Source organism: Ranitomeya imitator, chromosome 5 (genome assembly GCF_032444005.1).
Source record: "Ranitomeya imitator isolate aRanImi1 chromosome 5, aRanImi1.pri, whole genome shotgun sequence".
Taxonomy (NCBI): Eukaryota; Metazoa; Chordata; class Amphibia; order Anura; family Dendrobatidae; genus Ranitomeya; species Ranitomeya imitator.
Window position 1 is genome coordinate 3135846 of NC_091286.1, and position 22767 is coordinate 3158612.

The following is a 22767-nucleotide window of genomic DNA, read 5'->3' on the forward strand; positions in this document are numbered from 1 at the left end:
TCCTGGTTTGTCTCCTCACCAATACCTCATCTGCACAATTCCCTCTTTCCCTCACCATCTCCTCTTCCTGGTTCTCTTCATCACCATCTCCTAATCATCCCCATTATAATTTTACCCCTTCCTCCAGCTCCTCCTGATTCTCTTCACCATTTTTGGTCCATCCCTTGCTACTGGTCCTCCTGCTCTTCCTCACCCTCTCCTTCTAACCATGTACTCCTCCTGGTCCTCTAATTTATCACCATGTAATCATCCATACCCACCACTTCCTCAAAGTGTCCTCTTCCTGATCCTCATTGTGGAGAAATATGTATATATATATATATATATATATATATATATATATATATATATATATATATATATATATATATATATATATATATTATATATATGTGTGTGACTAGTGATTTACTCATCCTCTTCCTGCTGGTCCTTCTCATACACCACCTTCTCTTTCTCCTCCTTATAACTACCATCTCTTCCTCACCACCATCTCCTGCTCCAGGTTGTCGTCCTCCTCCTCGTTCTCCTCTGATAGAACTTCTCTATCACGCTCCTGCAGTCGGTAGAAATGTTCCTCCTTCAGTAGATCTTTACCCTCCTGTAAGTTTTTCAGCATCTGCTGTGGGAATCGATTTGGGAAACAAATTCCAATGTGATCAACCACCATGTTCTCCAGCCAGCAGGGTCCATGGGAAAGGAGCCGATCTGCCAGGTAATGCCTGCAATACAAAGCATTATGGGAACCAGGGCCTGGAAACAGCAGCACAGAGGGCGGGGGCACAGAGGGTGGCGGCACAGAGGGCGGGGGGCACAGAGGGCGGGAGGCACAGAGGGCGGGGGGCACAGAGGGCGGGGGGCACAGAGGGTGGCGGCACAGAGGGCATCACAAGGAAACATGGGAATATCCAAACCTGTAAAAATGTTCAAAGGAATTGGCCAGTTCCAGATCAGACAAGAAAAGAATAAAGTCCAGGAATTCCTGCAGCAGCTCCAGGGCCCGAAGATCAGAAGAATCTGCACGAATCGCAGTTATCAGCTGATCTATAAAGCGAGCAAACTGCTCCGTCACCTGCAACATACAAACATCCGGAATATTACAGGGGGCCACACAATATGCAGGGGCCGCACCGCAGACAAGACACCAGAGGAGGCCGCACCGCAGACAAGACACCAGGGGGGCCGCACCACAGACAAGACACCAGAGGAGGCCGCACCACAGACAAGACACCAGAGGGGGCCGCACCACAGACAAGACACCAGAGGAGGCCGCACCACAGACAAGACACCAGGGGGCCGCACCACAGACAAGACACCAGAGGGGCCGCACCACAGACAAGACACCAGAGGGGGCCGCACCACAGACAAGACACCAGAGGGGCCACACCACAGACAAGACACCAGAGGAGGCCGCACCACAGACAAGACACCAGAGGAGGCCGCACCACAGACAAGACACCAGAGGGGGCCGCACCACAGACAAGACACCAGAGGGGCCGCACCACAGACAAGACACCAGAGGAGGCCGCACCACAGACAAGACACCAGAGGGGGCCGCAACACAGACAAGACACCAGAGGAGGCCGCACCACAGACAAAACACCAGAGGGGGCCGCAACACAGACAAGACACCAGAGGAGGCCGCACCACAGACAAAACACCAGAGGGGGCCGCAACACAGACAAGACACCAGAGGGGGCCGCAACACAGACAAGACACCAGAGGGGGCCGCACCACAGACAAGACACCAGAGGAGGCCGCACCACAGACAAGACACCAGAGGAGGCCGCACCACAGACAAGACACCAGAGGAGGCCGCACCGCAGACAAGACACCAGGGGGGCCGAACCACAGACAAGACACCAGAGGAGGCCGCACCACAGACAAGACACCAGAGGAGGCCGCTCCACAGACAAGACACCAGAGGAGGCCGCTCCACAGACAAGACACCAGAGGGGGCCGCACCACAGACAAGACACCAGAGGAGGCCGCACCACAGACAAGACACCAGAGGAGGCCGCACCACAGACAAGACACCAGAGGAGGCCGCACCACAGACAAGACACCAGAGGGGGCCGCACCACAGACAAGACACCAGAGGAGCCGCTCCACAGACAAGACACCAGAGGGGGCCGCACCACAGACAAGACACCAGAGGGAGCCGCACCACAGACAAGACACCAGAGGGGGCCGCACCACAGACAAGACACCAGAGGGGCCACACCACAGACAAGACACAAGAGGGGGCCGCACCACAGACAAGACACCAGAGGGGGCCGCACCACAGACAAGACACCAGAGGAGGCCGCACAACAGACAAGACACCAGAGGGGGCCACACCACAGACAAGACACCAGAGGAGGCCGCACAACAGACAAGACACCAGAGGGGGCCGCACCACAGACAAGACACCAGAGGAGGCCGCACAACAGACAAGACACCAGAGGGGGCCACACCACAGACAAGACACAAGAGGGGGCCGCACCACAGACAAGACACCAGAGGGGGCCGCACCACAGACAAGACACCAGAGGAGGCCGCACAACAGACAAGACACCAGAGGAGGCCACACCACAAACAAGACACCAGAGGAGGCCGCACAACAGACAAGACACCAGAGGGGGCCACACCACAGACAAGACACCAGAGGAGGCCGCACCACAGACAAGACACCAGAGGAGGCCACACCGCAGACAAGACACCAGAGGGGGCCGCACCACAGACAAGACACTAGAGGGGGCCGCACCACAGACAAGACACTAGAGGGGGCCGCACCACAGACAAGACACCAGAGGGGGCCACACCGCAGACAAGACACCAGAGGGGGCCGCACCACAGACAAGACACTAGAGGGGGCCGCACCACAGACAAGACACTAGAGGGGGCCGCACCACAGACAAGACACCAGAGGGGGCCGCACAACAGACAAGACACCAGAGGGGGCCGCACAACAGACAAGAGACCAGAGGGGGCCGCACCACAGACAAGACACCAGAGGGGGCCGCACAACAGACAAGACACCAGAGGGGGCCGCACAACAGACAAGAGACCAGAGGGGGCCGCACCACAGACAAGACACCAGAGGGGGCCGCACCGCAGACAAGACACCAGAGGAGGCCACACCACAGACAAGACACCAGAGGGGGCCGCACCGCAGACAAGACACCAGAGGAGGCCACACCACAGACAAGACACCAGAGGAGGCCGCACCACAGACAAAACACCAGAGGAGGCCGCACCACAGACAAGACACCAGAGGGGGCCGCACCACAGACAAGACACCAGAGGGGCCGCACCACAGACAAGACACCAGAGGGGCCGCACCACAGACAAGACACCAGAGGGGGCCGCACCAGACACCAGAGGGGGCCGCACCACAGACAAGACACCAGAGGGGGCCGCACCACAGACAAGACACCAGTGGAGGCCGCACCACAGACAAGACACCAGAGGAGGCCGCACCACAGACAAGACACCAGAGGGGGCCGCACCACAGACAAGACACCAGAGGGGGCCGCACCACAGACAAGACACCAGTGGAGGCCGCACCAGACACCAGAGGGGGCCGCACCACAGACAAGACACCAGTGGAGGCCGCACCGCAGACAAGACACCAGAGGAGGCCACACCGCAGACAAGACACCAGAGGAGGCCACTCCACAGACAAGACACCAGAGGGGGCCGCACCACAGACAAGACACCAGAGGGGGCCGCACCACAGACAAGACACCAGAGGGGGCCACACCGCAGACAAGACACCAGAGGGGGCCGCACCGCAGACAAGACACCAGAGGGGGCCGCACCACAGACAAGACACCAGAGGGGGCCGCACCACAGGCAAGACACCAGAGGAGGCCACACCACAAACAAGACACCAGAGGAGGCCACACCACAGACAAGACACCAGAGGGGGCCACACCGCAGACAAGACACCAGAGGAGGCCGCACCACAGACAAGACACCAGAGGAGGCCACACCGCAGACAAAACACCAGAGGGGGCCACACCACAGACAAGACACCAGAGGGGGCCACACCGCAGACAAGACACCAGAGGAGGCCGCACCACAGACAAGACACCAGAGGAGGCCACACCGCAGACAAGACACCAGAGGAGGCCGCACCACAGACAAGACACCAGAGGAGGCCACACCGCAGACAAAACACCAGAGGGGGCCACACCACAGACAAGACACCAGAGGGGGCCGCACCACAGACAAGACACCAGAGGAGGCCACACCACAGACAAGACACCAGAGGGGGCCACACCGCAGACAAGACACCAGAGGAGGCCGCACCACAGACAAGACACCAGAGGAGGCCACACCGCAGACAAAACACCAGAGGGGGCCACACCACAGACAAGACACCAGAGGGGGCCGCACCACAGGCAAGACACCAGAGGAGGCCACACCACAAACAAGACACCAGAGGAGGCCACACCACAGACAAGACACCAGAGGGGGCCACACCGCAGACAAGACACCAGAGGAGGCCGCACCACAGACAAGACACCAGAGGAGGCCACACCGCAGACAAAACACCAGAGGGGGCCACACCACAGACAAGACACCAGAGGGGGCCGTACCACAGACAAGACACCAGAGGGGGCCGCACCACAGACAAGACACCAGAGGGGGCCACACCACAGACAAGACACCAGAGGGGGCCGCACAACAGACAAGACACCAGAGGGGGCCGCACCACAGACAAGACACCAGAGGGGGCCACTCCACAGACAAGACACCAGAGGGGGCCGCACCGCAGACAAGACACCAGAGGAGGCCACACCACAGACAAGACACCAGAGGGGGCCGCACCGCAGACAAGACACCAGAGGAGGCCACACCACAGACAAGACACCAGAGGGGGCCGCACCGCAGACAAAACACCAGAGGAGGCCGCACCGCAGACAAGACACCAGAGGAGGCCGCACCGCAGACAAGACACCAGAGGAGGCCACTCCACAGACAAGACACCAGAGGGGGCCGCACCACAGACAAAACACCAGAGGAGGCCGCACCGCAGACAAGACACCAGAGGAGGCCGCACCACAGACAAGACACCAGAGGAGGCCGCACCACAGACAAGACACCAGGGGGGCAGCACCACAGACAAGACACCAGAGGGGGCCGCACCACAGACAAGACACCAGAGGGGGCCGCACCACAGACAAGACACCAGAGGAGGCCGCACCACAGACAAGACACCAGGGGGGCAGCACCACAGACAAGACACCAGAGGGGGCCGCACCACAGACAAGACACCAGAGGGGGCCGCACCACAGACAAGACACCAGAGGAGGCCACACCGCAGACAAGACACCAGAGGGGGCCGCACCGCAGACAAGACACCAGAGGAGGCCACACCGCAGACAAGACACCAGAGGAGGCCACACCACAGACAAGACACCAGAGGGGGCCGCACCACAGACAAGACACCAGAGGAGGCCACACCGCAGACAAGACACCAGAGGAGGCCACACCACAGACAAGACACCAGAGGGGGCCACACCCCAGACAAGACACCAGAGGGGCCACACCACAGACAAGACACCAGAGGGGGCCACACCACAGACAAGACACCAGAGGGGGCCACACCACAGACAAGACACCAGAGGAGGCCACACCGCAGACAAGACACCACAGGAGGCCACACCACAGACAAGACACCAGAGGAGGCCACACCACAGACAAGACACCAGAGGGGGCCACACCACAGACAAGACACCAGAGGAGGCCACACCGCAGACAAGACACCACAGGAGGCCACACCACAGACAAGACACCAGAGGGGGCCACACCACAGACAAGACACCAGAGGGGCCACACCACAGACAAGACACCAGAGGGGGCCACACCACAGACAAGACACCAGAGGGGGCCACACCACAGACAAGACACCAGAGGGGGCCGCACCACAGACAAGACACCAGAGGGGGCCGCACCACAGACAAGACTCCAGAGGAGGCCGCACCACAGACAAGACACCAGAGGGGGCCACACCACAGACAAGACACCAGAGGGGGCCACACCACAGACAAGACACCAGAAGGGGCCACACCACAGACAAAACACCAGAGGGGGCCACACCACAGACAAGACACCAGAGGAGGCCACACCACAGACAAGACACCAGAGGAGGCCGCACCGCAGACAAGACACCAGAGGGGGCCGCACCGCAGACAAGACACCAGAGGAGGCCGCACCGCAGACAAGACACCAGAGGGGCCGCACCACAGACAAGACACCAGAGGGGGCCGCACCAGACACCAGAGGGGGCCGCACCACAGACAAGACACCAGAGGGGGCCGCACCACAGACAAGACACCAGTGGAGGCCGCACCACAGACAAGACACCAGAGGGGGCCACACCACAGACAAGACACCAGTGGAGGCCGCACCACAGACAAGACACCAGAGGGGGCCACACCACAGACAAGACACCAGAGGGGGCCGCACCACAGACAAGACACCAGAGGGGGCCACACCACAGACAAGACACCAGAGGAGGCCACACCACAGACAAGACACCAGAGGGGGCCGCACCACAGACAAGACACCAGAGGGGGCCGCACCACAGACAAGACACCAGTGGAGGCCGCACCGCAAACAAGACACCAGAGGAGGCCACACCACAGACAAGACACCAGTGGAGGCCACACCACAGACAAGACACCAGAGGAGGCCAATCCACAGACAAGACACCAGAGGGGGCCGCACCACAGACAAGACACCAGAGGGGGCCGCACCACAGACAAGACACCAGAGGAGGCCGCACCACAGACAAGACACCAGGGGGGCAGCACCACAGACAAGACACCAGAGGAGGCCACACCGCAGACAAGACACCAGAGGGGGCCGCACCACAGACAAGACACCAGAGGAGGCCACACCGCAGACAAGACACCAGAGGAGGCCACACCACAGACAAGACACCAGAGGGGGCCGCACCACAGACAAGACACCAGAGGAGGCCACACCGCAGACAAGACACCAGAGGAGGCCACACCACAGACAAGACACCAGAGGGGGCCACACCACAGACAAGACACCAGAGGGGCCACACCACAGACAAGACACCAGAGGGGGCCACACCACAGACAAGACACCAGAGGGGGCCACACCACAGACAAGACACCAGAGGGGGCCGCACCACAGACAAGACACCAGAGGGGGCCGCACCACAGACAAGACACCAGAGGAGGCCGCACCACAGACAAGACACCAGAGGGGGCCACACCACAGACAAGACACCAGAGGGGGCCACACCACAGACAAGACACCAGAGGGGGCCACACCACAGACAAGACACCAGAGGGGGCCACACCACAGACAAGACACCAGAGGAGGCCACACCACAGACAAGACACCAGAGGAGGCCGCACCGCAGACAAGACACCAGAGGGGGCCGCACCGCAGACAAGACACCAGAGGAGGCCGCACCGCAGATAAGACACCAGAGGGGGCCGCACCACAGACAAGACACCAGAGGGGCCGCACCACAGACAAGACACCAGAGGGGGCCACACCACAGACAAGACACCAGAGGAGGCCACACCACAGACAAGACACCAGAGGGGGCCGCACCACAGACAAGACACCAGAGGAGGCCACACCACAGACAAGACACCAGAGGGGGCCGCACCACAGACAAGACACCAGAGGGGGCCACACCACAGACAAGACACCAGAGGGGCCACACCACAGACAAGACACCAGGGGGGCCGCACCACAGACAAGACACCAGGGGGGCCGCACCACAGACAAGACCCCAGAGGGGCCACACCACAGACAAGACACCAGGGGGGCCGCACCACAGACAAGACACCAGGGGGGCCGCACCACAGACAAGACACCAGGGGGGCCGCACCACAGACAAGACACCAGAGGGGCCACACCACAGACAAGACACCAGAGGGGCCACACCACAGACAAGACACCAGGGGGGCCGCACCACAGACAAGACACCAGAGGGGGCCACACCACAGACAAGACACCAGAGGGGGCCACACCACAGACAAGACACCAGAGGAGGCCACACCACAGACAAGACACCAGGGGGGCCGCACCACAGACAAGACACCAGAGGGGCCACACCACAGACAAGACACCAGAGGGGGCCACACCACAGACAAGACACCAGAGGAGGCCACACCACAGACAAGACACCAGGGGGGCCGCACCACAGACAAGACACCAGAGGGGCCACACAACAGACAAGACACCAGAGGGGGCCACACCACAGACAGGACACCAGAGGAGGCCACACCACAGACAAGACACCAGAGGAGGCCGCACCACAGACAAGACACCAGAGGAGGCCGCACCACAGACAAGACACCAGAGGGGCCACACCACAGACAAGACACCAGAGGGGGCCACACCACAGACAAGACACCAGAGGAGGCCACACCACAGACAAGACACCAGAGGAGGCCGCACCACAGACAAGACACCAGAGGAGGCCGCACCACAGACAAGACACCAGAGGGGCCACACCACAGACAAGACACCAGAGGGGGCCACACCACAGACAAGACACCAGAGGAGGCCACACCACAGACAAGACACCAGAGGAGGCCGCACCACAGACAAGACACCAGAGGAGGCCGCACCACAGACAAGACACCAGAGGAGGCCACACCACAGACAAGACACCAGAGGGGCCGCACCACAGACAAGACACCAGAGGAGGCCGCACCACAGACAAGACACCAGAGGAGGCCGCACCACAGACAAGACACCAGAGGAGGCCACACCACAGACAAGACACCAGAGGAGGCCGCACCACAGACAAGACACCAGAGGGGCCGCACCACAGACAAGACTAGAGAAGAGGAGGCCACACCACAGACAAGACACCAGAGGAGGCCGCACCACAGACAAGACACCAGAGGAGGCCGCACCACAGACAAGACACCAGAGGAGGCCACACCACAGACAAGACACCAGAGGAGGCCGCACCACAGACAAGACACCAGAGGGGCCGCACCACAGACAAGACTAGAGAAGAGGAGGCCACACCACAGACAAGACACCAGAGGAGGCCGCACCATAGACAAGACACCAGAGGGGGCCGCACCACAGACAAGACACCAGAGGGGGCCACACCACAGACAAGACACCAGAGGGGGCCGCACCGCAGACAAGACACAAGAGGGGGCCGCATCACAGACAAGACACCAGAGGAGGCCGCACCACAGACAAGACACCAGAGGGGCCGCTTCACAGACAAGACACCAGAGGGGGCCGCACCGCAGACAAGACACAAGAGGGGGCCGCACCACAGACAAGACACCAGAGGAGGCCGCACCACAGACAAGACACCAGAGGGGCCGCTTCACAGACAAGACACCAGAGGGGGCCACACCACAGACAAGACACCAGAGGGGGCCGCACCACAGACAAGACACCAGAGGGGGCCGCACCACAGACAAGACACCAGAGGAGGCCGCACCACAGACAAGACACCAGAGGGGCCGCTTCACAGACAAGACACCAGAGGGGGCCGCACCACAGACAAGACACCAGAGGAGGCCGCACCACAGACAAGACACCAGAGGGGCCGCTTCACAGACAAGACACCAGAGGGGGCCGCACCACAGACAAGACACCAGGGGGGGCCGCACCACAGACAAGACACCAGAGGAGGCCGCACCACAGACAAGACACCAGAGGGGGCCGCACCACAGACAAGACACCAGTGGAGGCCGCACCGCAGACAAGACACCAGAGGAGGCCGCACCACAGACAAGACACCAGAGGGGGTCGCACCGCAGACAAGACACCAGAGGAGGCCACACCGCAGACAAGACACCAGAGGGGCCGCTCCACAGACAAGACACAAGAGGGGGCCGCATCACAGACAAGACACCAGAGGGGGCCGCACCACAGACAAGACACCAGAGGAGGCCGCACCACAGACAAAACACCAGAGGGGGTCGCACCGCAGACAAGACACCAGAGGAGGCCGCACCGCAGACAAGACACCAGAGGGGCCGCTCCACAGACAAGACACCAGAGGGGGCCGCACCACAGACAAGACACCAGAGGGGCCGCACCACAGACAAGACACCAGGGGGGCCGCACCACAGACAAGACACCAGAGGGAGCCGCACCACAGACAAGACACCAGAGGGGGCCGCACCGCAGACAAGACACTAGAGGGGGCCGCACCGCAGACAAGACACCAGAGGGGGCCACACCGCAGACAAGACACCAGTGGAGGCCGCACCACAGACAAGACACCAGAGGGGGCCGCACCACAGACAAGACACCAGAGGAGGCCGCACAACAGACAAGACACCAGAGGGGCCGCACCACAGACAAGACACCAGAGGGGGCCGCACCAGACACCAGAGGGGGCCGCACCACAGAGAAGACACCAGAGGGGGCCGCACCACAGACAAGACACCAGTGGAGGCCGCACCACAGACAAGACACCAGAGGGGGCCGCACCACAGACAAGACACCAGAGGGGGCCGCACCACAGACAAGACACCAGAGGGGGCCGCACCACAGACAAGACACCAGTGGAGGCCGCACCGCAAACAAGACACCAGAGGAGGCCACACCGCAGACAAGACACCAGAGGAGGCCAATCCACAGACAAGACACCAGAGGGGGCCGCACCACAGACAAGACACCAGAGGGGGCCGCACCACAGACAAGACACCAGAGGAGGCCGCACCACAGACAAGACACCAGGGGGGCAGCACCACAGACAAGACACCAGAGGAGGCCACACCGCAGACAAGACACCAGAGGGGGCCGCACCACAGACAAGACACCAGAGGAGGCCACACCGCAGACAAGACACCAGAGGAGGCCACACCACAGACAAGACACCAGAGGGGGCCGCACCACAGACAAGACACCAGAGGAGGCCACACAGCAGACAAGACACCAGAGGAGGCCACACCACAGACAAGACACCAGAGGGGGCCACACCACAGACAAGACACCAGAGGGGCCACACCACAGACAAGACACCAGAGGGGGCCACACCACAGACAAGACACCAGAGGGGGCCACACCACAGACAAGACACCAGAGGGGGCCGCACCACAGACAAGACACCAGAGGGGGCCGCACCACAGACAAGACACCAGAGGAGGCCGCACCACAGACAAGACACCAGAGGGGGCCACACCACAGACAAGACACCAGAGGGGGCCACACCACAGACAAGACACCAGAGGGGGCCACACCACAGACAAGACACCAGAGGGGGCCACACCACAGACAAGACACCAGAGGAGGCCACACCACAGACAAGACACCAGAGGAGGCCGCACCGCAGACAAGACACCAGAGGGGGCCGCACCGCAGACAAGACACCAGAGGAGGCCGCACCGCAGATAAGACACCAGAGGGGGCCGCACCACAGACAAGACACCAGAGGGGCCGCACCACAGACAAGACACCAGAGGGGGCCACACCACAGACAAGACACCAGAGGAGGCCACACCACAGACAAGACACCAGAGGGGGCCGCACCACAGACAAGACACCAGAGGAGGCCACACCACAGACAAGACACCAGAGGGGGCCGCACCACAGACAAGACACCAGAGGGGGCCACACCACAGACAAGACACCAGAGGGGCCACACCACAGACAAGACACCAGGGGGGCCGCACCACAGACAAGACACCAGGGGGGCCGCACCACAGACAAGACCCCAGAGGGGCCACACCACAGACAAGACACCAGGGGGGCCGCACCACAGACAAGACACCAGGGGGGCCGCACCACAGACAAGACACCAGGGGGGCCGCACCACAGACAAGACACCAGAGGGGCCACACCACAGACAAGACACCAGAGGGGCCACACCACAGACAAGACACCAGGGGGGCCGCACCACAGACAAGACACCAGAGGGGGCCACACCACAGACAAGACACCAGAGGGGGCCACACCACAGACAAGACACCAGAGGAGGCCACACCACAGACAAGACACCAGGGGGGCCGCACCACAGACAAGACACCAGAGGGGCCACACCACAGACAAGACACCAGAGGGGGCCACACCACAGACAAGACACCAGAGGAGGCCACACCACAGACAAGACACCAGGGGGGCCGCACCACAGACAAGACACCAGAGGGGCCACACAACAGACAAGACACCAGAGGGGGCCACACCACAGACAGGACACCAGAGGAGGCCACACCACAGACAAGACACCAGAGGAGGCCGCACCACAGACAAGACACCAGAGGAGGCCGCACCACAGACAAGACACCAGAGGGGCCACACCACAGACAAGACACCAGAGGGGGCCACACCACAGACAAGACACCAGAGGAGGCCACACCACAGACAAGACACCAGAGGAGGCCGCACCACAGACAAGACACCAGAGGAGGCCGCACCACAGACAAGACACCAGAGGGGCCACACCACAGACAAGACACCAGAGGGGGCCACACCACAGACAAGACACCAGAGGAGGCCACACCACAGACAAGACACCAGAGGAGGCCGCACCACAGACAAGACACCAGAGGAGGCCGCACCACAGACAAGACACCAGAGGAGGCCACACCACAGACAAGACACCAGAGGGGCCGCACCACAGACAAGACACCAGAGGAGGCCGCACCACAGACAAGACACCAGAGGAGGCCGCACCACAGACAAGACACCAGAGGAGGCCACACCACAGACAAGACACCAGAGGAGGCCGCACCACAGACAAGACACCAGAGGGGCCGCACCACAGACAAGACTAGAGAAGAGGAGGCCACACCACAGACAAGACACCAGAGGAGGCCGCACCACAGACAAGACACCAGAGGAGGCCGCACCACAGACAAGACACCAGAGGAGGCCACACCACAGACAAGACACCAGAGGAGGCCGCACCACAGACAAGACACCAGAGGGGCCGCACCACAGACAAGACTAGAGAAGAGGAGGCCACACCACAGACAAGACACCAGAGGAGGCCGCACCATAGACAAGACACCAGAGGGGGCCGCACCACAGACAAGACACCAGAGGGGGCCACACCACAGACAAGACACCAGAGGGGGCCGCACCGCAGACAAGACACAAGAGGGGGCCGCATCACAGACAAGACACCAGAGGAGGCCGCACCACAGACAAGACACCAGAGGGGCCGCTTCACAGACAAGACACCAGAGGGGGCCGCACCGCAGACAAGACACAAGAGGGGGCCGCACCACAGACAAGACACCAGAGGAGGCCGCACCACAGACAAGACACCAGAGGGGCCGCTTCACAGACAAGACACCAGAGGGGGCCACACCACAGACAAGACACCAGAGGGGGCCGCACCACAGACAAGACACCAGAGGGGGCCGCACCACAGACAAGACACCAGAGGAGGCCGCACCACAGACAAGACACCAGAGGGGCCGCTTCACAGACAAGACACCAGAGGGGGCCGCACCACAGACAAGACACCAGAGGAGGCCGCACCACAGACAAGACACCAGAGGGGCCGCTTCACAGACAAGACACCAGAGGGGGCCGCACCACAGACAAGACACCAGGGGGGGCCGCACCACAGACAAGACACCAGAGGAGGCCGCACCACAGACAAGACACCAGAGGGGGCCGCACCACAGACAAGACACCAGTGGAGGCCGCACCGCAGACAAGACACCAGAGGAGGCCGCACCACAGACAAGACACCAGAGGGGGTCGCACCGCAGACAAGACACCAGAGGAGGCCACACCGCAGACAAGACACCAGAGGGGCCGCTCCACAGACAAGACACAAGAGGGGGCCGCATCACAGACAAGACACCAGAGGGGGCCGCACCACAGACAAGACACCAGAGGAGGCCGCACCACAGACAAAACACCAGAGGGGGTCGCACCGCAGACAAGACACCAGAGGAGGCCGCACCGCAGACAAGACACCAGAGGGGCCGCTCCACAGACAAGACACCAGAGGGGGCCGCACCACAGACAAGACACCAGAGGGGCCGCACCACAGACAAGACACCAGGGGGGCCGCACCACAGACAAGACACCAGAGGGAGCCGCACCACAGACAAGACACCAGAGGGGGCCGCACCGCAGACAAGACACTAGAGGGGGCCGCACCGCAGACAAGACACCAGAGGGGGCCACACCGCAGACAAGACACCAGTGGAGGCCGCACCACAGACAAGACACCAGAGGGGGCCGCACCACAGACAAGACACCAGAGGAGGCCGCACAACAGACAAGACACCAGAGGGGCCGCACCACAGACAAGACACCAGAGGGGGCCGCACCAGACACCAGAGGGGGCCGCACCACAGAGAAGACACCAGAGGGGGCCGCACCACAGACAAGACACCAGTGGAGGCCGCACCACAGACAAGACACCAGAGGGGGCCGCACCACAGACAAGACACCAGAGGGGGCCGCACCACAGACAAGACACCAGAGGGGGCCGCACCACAGACAAGACACCAGTGGAGGCCGCACCAGACACCAGAGGGGGCCGCACCACAGACAAGACACCAGTGGAGGCCGCACCGCAGACAAGACACCAGAGGAGGCCACAACGCAGACAAGACACCAGAGGAGGCCACTCCACAGACAAGACACCAGAGGGGGCCGCACCACAGACAAGACACCAGAGGGGGCCGCACCACAGACAAGACACCAGAGGAGCCGCACCACAGACAAGACACCAGAGGAGGCCACACCGCAGACAAGACACCAGAGGAGGCCGCACCACAGACAAGACACCAGAGGAGGCCGCACCACAGACAAGACACCAGGGGGGCAGCACCACAGACAAGACACCAGAGGGGGCCGCACCACAGACAAGACACCAGAGGGGGCCGCACCACAGACAAGACACCAGAGGAGGCCACACCACAGACAAGACACCAGAGGAGGCCGCACCACAGACAAGACACCAGAGGGGGCCGCACCGCAGACAAGACACCAGAGGAGGCCGCACCGCAGACAAGACACCAGAGGGGGCCGCACCACAGACAAGACACCAGAGGGGCCGCACCAGACACCAGAGGGGGCCGCACCACAGACAAGACACCAGAGGGAGCCGCACCACAGACAAGACACCAGAGGGGCCACACCACAGACAAGACACCAGAGGAGGCCGCACCACAGACAAGACACCAGAGGAGGCCACACCACAGACAAGACACCAGAGGAGGCCGCACCACAGACAAGACACCAGAGGGGCCACACCACAGACAAGACACCAGAGGGGGCCACACCACATACAAGACACCAGAGGAGGCGACACCACAGACAAGACACCAGAGGAGGCCGCACCACAGACAAGACACCAGAGGGGCCACACCACAGACAAGACACCAGAGGGGGCCACACCACAGACAAGACACCAGAGGAGGCCACACCACAGACAAGACACCAGAGGAGGCCGCACCACAGACAAGACACCAGAGGAGGCCACACCGCAGACAAGACACCAGAGGGGGCCGCACCCCAGACAAGACACCAGAGGGGGCCGCACCACAGACAAGACACCAGAGGGGGCCGCACCACAGACAAGACACCAGAGGGGGCCGCACCACAGACAAGACACCAGAGGGGGCCGCACCACAGACAAGACACCAGAGGAGGCCGCACCGCAGACAAGACACCAGAGGGGGCCGCACCAGACACCAGAGGAGGCCGCACCACAGACAAGACACCAGAGGGGGCCGCACCACAGACAAGACACCAGTGGAGGCCGCACCGCAGACAAGACACCAGAGGAGGCCGCACCACAGACAAGATACCAGAGGAGGCCGCACCACAGACAAGACACCAGAGGGGCCACACCACAGACAAGACACCAGAGGGGCCGCACCGCAGACAAGACACCAGAGGAGGCCGCACCACAGACAAGATACCAGAGGAGGCCGCACCACAGACAAGACACCAGAGGGGCCGCTTCACAGACAAGACACCAGAGGGGGCCACACCACAGACAAGACACCAGAGGGGGCCGCACCACAGACAAGACACCAGAGGGGGCCGCACCACAGACAAGACACCAGAGGAGGCCGCACCACAGACAAGACACCAGAGGGGCCGCTTCACAGACAAGACACCAGAGGGGGCCGCACCACAGACAAGACACCAGAGGAGGCCGCACCACAGACAAGACACCAGAGGGGCCGCTTCACAGACAAGACACCAGAGGGGGCCGCACCACAGACAAGACACCAGGGGGGGCCGCACCACAGACAAGACACCAGAGGAGGCCGCACCACAGACAAGACACCAGAGGGGGCCGCACCACAGACAAGACACCAGTGGAGGCCGCACCGCAGACAAGACACCAGAGGAGGCCGCACCACAGACAAGACACCAGAGGGGGTCGCACCGCAGACAAGACACCAGAGGAGGCCACACCGCAGACAAGAGACCAGAGGGGCCGCTCCACAGACAAGACACAAGAGGGGGCCGCATCACAGACAAGACACCAGAGGGGGCCGCACCACAGACAAGACACCAGAGGAGGCCGCACCACAGACAAAACACCAGAGGGGGTCGCACCGCAGACAAGACACCAGAGGAGGCCGCACCGCAGACAAGACACCAGAGGGGCCGCTCCACAGACAAGACACCAGAGGGGGCCGCACCACAGACAAGACACCAGAGGGGCCGCACCACAGACAAGACACCAGGGGGGCCGCACCACAGACAAGACACCAGAGGGAGCCGCACCACAGACAAGACACCAGAGGGGGCCGCACCGCAGACAAGACACCAGAGGGGGCCGCACCGCAGACAAGACACCAGAGGGGGCCACACCGCAGACAAGACACCAGAGGAGGCCGCACCACAGACAAGACACCAGAGGGGCCGCTTCACAGACAAGACACCAGAGGGGGCCACACCACAGACAAGACACCAGAGGAGGCCGCACCACAGACAAGACACAAGAGGGGGCCACACCGCAGACAAGACACCAGAGGGGGCCGCACCGCAGACAAGACACAAGAGGGGGCCGCACCACAGACAAGACACCAGAGGAGGCCGCACCACAGACAAGACACCAGAGGAGGCCACACCATACACCAGAGGGGGCCGCACCACAGACAAGACACCAGAGGAGGCCGCACCACAGACAAGACACCAGAGGAGGCCACACCACAGACAAGACACCAGAGGGGGCCGCACCGCAGACAAGACACCAGAGGAGGCCACACCACAGACAAGACACCAGAGGAGGCCGCACCACAGACAAAACACCAGAGGAGGCCGCACCACAGACAAGACACCAGAGGGGGCCGCACCACAGACAAGACACCAGAGGGGCCGCACCACAGACAAGACACCAGAGGGGCCGCACCACAGACAAGACACCAGAGGGGGCCGCACCAGACACCAGAGGGGGCCGCACCACAGAGAAGACACCAGAGGGGGCCGCACCACAGACAAGACACCAGTGGAGGCCGCACCACAGACAAGACACCAGAGGGGGCCGCACCACAGACAAGACACCAGAGGAGGCCGCACAACAGACAAGACACCAGAGGGGCCGCACCACAGACAAGACACCAGAGGGGGCCGCACCAGACACCAGAGGGGGCCGCACCACAGAGAAGACACCAGAGGGGGCCGCACCACAGACAAGACACCAGTGGAGGCCGCACCACAGACAAGACACCAGAGGGGGCCGCACCACAGACAAGACACCAGAGGGGGCCGCACCACAGACAAGACACCAGAGGGGGCCGCACCACAGACAAGACACCAGTGGAGGCCGCACCAGACACCAGAGGGGGCCGCACCACAGACAAGACACCAGTGGAGGCCGCACCGCAGACAAGACACCAGAGGAGGCCACAACGCAGACAAGACACCAGAGGAGGCCACTCCACAGACAAGACACCAGAGGGGGCCGCACCACAGACAAGACACCAGAGGGGGCCGCACCACAGACAAGACAACAGAGGAGCCGCACCACAGACAAGACACCAGAGGAGGCCACACCGCAGACAAGACACCAGAGGAGGCCGCACCACAGACAAGACACCAGAGGAGGCCGCACCACAGACAAGACACCAGGGGGGCAGCACCACAGACAAGACACCAGAGGGGGCCGCACCACAGACAAGACACCAGAGGGGGCCGCACCACAGACAAGACACCAGAGGAGGCCACACCACAGACAAGACACCAGAGGAGGCCGCACCACAGACAAGACACCAGAGGGGGCCGCACCGCAGACAAGACACCAGAGGAGGCCGCACCGCAGACAAGACACCAGAGGGGGCCGCACCACAGACAAGACACCAGAGGGGCCGCACCAGACACCAGAGGGGGCCGCACCACAGACAAGACACCAGAGGGAGCCGCACCACAGACAAGACACCAGAGGGGCCACACCACAGACAAGACACCAGAGGAGGCCGCACCACAGACAAGACACCAGAGGAGGCCACACCACAGACAAGACACCAGAGGAGGCCGCACCACAGACAAGACACCAGAGGGGCCACACCACAGACAAGACACCAGAGGGGGCCACACCACAGACAAGACACCAGAGGAGGCCGCACCACAGACAAGACACCAGAGGAGGCCACACCACAGACAAGACACCAGAGGAGGCCGCACCACAGACAAGACACCAGAGGGGCCACACCACAGACAAGACACCAGAGGGGGCCACACCACAGACAAGACACCAGAGGAGGCCACACCGCAGACAAGACACCAGAGGAGGCCACACCACAGACAAGACACCAGAGGAGGCCGCACCACAGACAAGACACCAGAGGGGGACGCACCACAGACAAGACACCAGAGGAGGCCACACCACAGACAAGACACCAGAGGAGGCCGCACCACAGACAAGACACCAGAGGAGGCCGCACCACAGACAAGACACCAGAGGAGGCCACACCACAGACAAGACACCAGAGGGGGCCGCACCACAGACAAGACACCAGAGGAGGCCACACCACAGACAAGACACCAGAGGAGGCCGCACCACAGACAAGACACCAGAGGGGCCACACCACAGACAAGACACCAGAGGGGGCCACACCACAGACAAGACACCAGAGGCACCACAGACAAGACACCAGAGGAGGCCACACCACAGACAAGACACCAGAGGGGCCGCACCACAGACAAGACACCAGAGGAGGCCACACCACAGACAAGACACCAGAGGAGGCCGCACCACAGACAAGACACCAGAGGAGGCCGCACCACAGACAAGACACCAGAGGAGGCCACACCACAGACAAGACACCAGAGGAGGCCAAACCACAGACAAGACACCAGAGGAGGCCGCACCACAGACAAGACACCAGAGGAGGCCACACCGCAGACAAGACACCAGAGGGGGCCGCACCCCAGACAAGACACCAGAGGGGGCCGCACCATAGACAAGACACCAGAGGGGGCCGCACCACAGACAAGACACCAGAGGGGGCCGCACCACAGACAAGACACCAGAGGGGGCCGCACCACAGACAAGACACCAGAGGAGGCCGCACCGCAGACAAGACACCAGAGGGGGTCGCACCGCAGACAAGACACCAGAGGAGGCCACACCGCAGACAAGACACCAGAGGGGCCGCTCCACAGACAAGACACAAGAGGGGGCCGCATCACAGACAAGACACCAGAGGGGGCCGCACCACAGACAAGACACCAGAGGAGGCCGCACCACAGACAAAACACCAGAGGGGGTCGCACCGCAGACAAGACACCAGAGGAGGCCGCACCGCAGACAAGACACCAGAGGGGCCGCTCCACAGACAAGACACCAGAGGGGGCCGCACCACAGACAAGACACCAGAGGGGCCGCACCACAGACAAGACACCAGGGGGGCCGCACCACAGACAAGACACCAGAGGGAGCCGCACCACAGACAAGACACCAGAGGGGGCCGCACCGCAGACAAGACACTAGAGGGGGCCGCACCGCAGACAAGACACCAGAGGGGGCCACACCGCAGACAAGACACCAGTGGAGGCCGCACCACAGACAAGACACCAGAGGGGGCCGCACCACAGACAAGACACCAGAGGAGGCCGCACAACAGACAAGACACCAGAGGGGCCGCACCACAGACAAGACACCAGAGGGGGCCGCACCAGACACCAGAGGGGGCCGCACCACAGAGAAGACACCAGAGGGGGCCGCACCACAGACAAGACACCAGTGGAGGCCGCACCACAGACAAGACACCAGAGGGGGCCGCACCACAGACAAGACACCAGAGGGGGCCGCACCACAGACAAGACACCAGAGGGGGCCGCACCACAGACAAGACACCAGTGGAGGCCGCACCAGACACCAGAGGGGGCCGCACCACAGACAAGACACCAGTGGAGGCCGCACCGCAGACAAGACACCAGAGGAGGCCACAACGCAGACAAGACACCAGAGGAGGCCACTCCACAGACAAGACACCAGAGGGGGCCGCACCACAGACAAGACACCAGAGGGGGCCGCACCACAGACAAGACACCAGAGGAGCCGCACCACAGACAAGACACCAGAGGAGGCCACACCGCAGACAAGACACCAGAGGAGGCCGCACCACAGACAAGACACCAGAGGAGGCCGCACCACAGACAAGACACCAGGGGGGCAGCACCACAGACAAGACACCAGAGGGGGCCGCACCACAGACAAGACACCAGAGGGGGCCGCACCACAGACAAGACACCAGAGGAGGCCACACCACAGACAAGACACCAGAGGAGGCCGCACCACAGACAAGACACCAGAGGGGGCCGCACCGCAGACAAGACACCAGAGGAGGCCGCACCGCAGACAAGACACCAGAGGGGGCCGCACCACAGACAAGACACCAGAGGGGCCGCACCAGACACCAGAGGGGGCCGCACCACAGACAAGACACCAGAGGGAGCCGCACCACAGACAAGACACCAGAGGGGCCACACCACAGACAAGACACCAGAGGAGGCCGCACCACAGACAAGACACCAGAGGAGGCCACACCACAGACAAGACACCAGAGGAGGCCGCACCACAGACAAGACACCAGAGGGGCCACACCACAGACAAGACACCAGAGGGGGCCACACCACATACAAGACACCAGAGGAGGCGACACCACAGACAAGACACCAGAGGAGGCCGCACCACAGACAAGACACCAGAGGGGCCACACCACAGACAAGACACCAGAGGGGGCCACACCACAGACAAGACACCAGAGGAGGCCACACCACAGACAAGACACCAGAGGAGGCCGCACCACAGACAAGACACCAGAGGAGGCCACACCGCAGACAAGACACCAGAGGGGGCCGCACCCCAGACAAGACACCAGAGGGGGCCGCACCACAGACAAGACACCAGAGGGGGCCGCACCACAGACAAGACACCAGAGGGGGCCGCACCACAGACAAGACACCAGAGGGGGCCGCACCACAGACAAGACACCAGAGGAGGCCGCACCGCAGACAAGACACCAGAGGGGGCCGCACCAGACACCAGAGGAGGCCGCACCACAGACAAGACACCAGAGGGGGCCGCACCACAGACAAGACACCAGTGGAGGCCGCACCGCAGACAAGACACCAGAGGAGGCCGCACCACAGACAAGATACCAGAGGAGGCCGCACCACAGACAAGACACCAGAGGGGCCACACCACAGACAAGACACCAGAGGGGCCGCACCGCAGACAAGACACCAGAGGAGGCCGCACCACAGACAAGATACCAGAGGAGGCCGCACCACAGACAAAGACACCAGAGGGGCCGCTTCACAGACAAGACACCAGAGGGGGCCACACCACAGACAAGACACCAGAGGGGGCCGCACCACAGACAAGACACCAGAGGGGGCCGCACCACAGACAAGACACCAGAGGAGGCCGCACCACAGACAAGACACCAGAGGGGCCGCTTCACAGACAAGACACCAGAGGGGGCCGCACCACAGACAAGACACCAGAGGAGGCCGCACCACAGACAAGACACCAGAGGGGCCGCTTCACAGACAAGACACCAGAGGGGGCCGCACCACAGACAAGACACCAGGGGGGGCCGCACCACAGACAAGACACCAGAGGAGGCCGCACCACAGACAAGACACCAGAGGGGGCCGCACCACAGACAAGACACCAGTGGAGGCCGCACCGCAGACAAGACACCAGAGGAGGCCGCACCACAGACAAGACACCAGAGGGGGTCGCACCGCAGACAAGACACCAGAGGAGGCCACACCGCAGACAAGAGACCAGAGGGGCCGCTCCACAGACAAGACACAAGAGGGGGCCGCATCACAGACAAGACACCAGAGGGGGCCGCACCACAGACAAGACACCAGAGGAGGCCGCACCACAGACAAAACACCAGAGGGGGTCGCACCGCAGACAAGACACCAGAGGAGGCCGCACCGCAGACAAGACACCAGAGGGGCCGCTCCACAGACAAGACACCAGAGGGGGCCGCACCACAGACAAGACACCAGAGGGGCCGCACCACAGACAAGACACCAGGGGGGCCGCACCACAGACAAGACACCAGAGGGAGCCGCACCACAGACAAGACACCAGAGGGGGCCGCACCGCAGACAAGACACCAGAGGGGGCCGCACCGCAGACAAGACACCAGAGGGGGCCACACCGCAGACAAGACACCAGAGGAGGCCGCACCACAGACAAGACACCAGAGGGGCCGCTTCACAGACAAGACACCAGAGGGGGCCACACCACAGACAAGACACCAGAGGAGGCCGCACCACAGACAAGACACAAGAGGGGGCCACACCGCAGACAAGACACCAGAGGGGGCCGCACCGCAGACA

The 22767-nt window shown here is 62.3% G+C and overlaps 1 protein-coding gene across 1 annotated transcript in view; it reads right to left on the reverse strand.

The window, feature by feature from the left end:
• LOC138681015 (cullin-9-like) overlaps positions 1-22767 on the reverse strand; it is a 253108-nt gene that overhangs the window by 11984 nt on the left and 218357 nt on the right. The window contains exons 24-25 of the mRNA XM_069768204.1: positions 915-1072; positions 488-722 (exon numbers count right to left, since the gene is read on the reverse strand). Coding sequence (XP_069624305.1) covers positions 488-722; positions 915-1072 — 393 coding nt within the window. The remainder of the gene's footprint in view (positions 1-487; positions 723-914; positions 1073-22767) is intronic.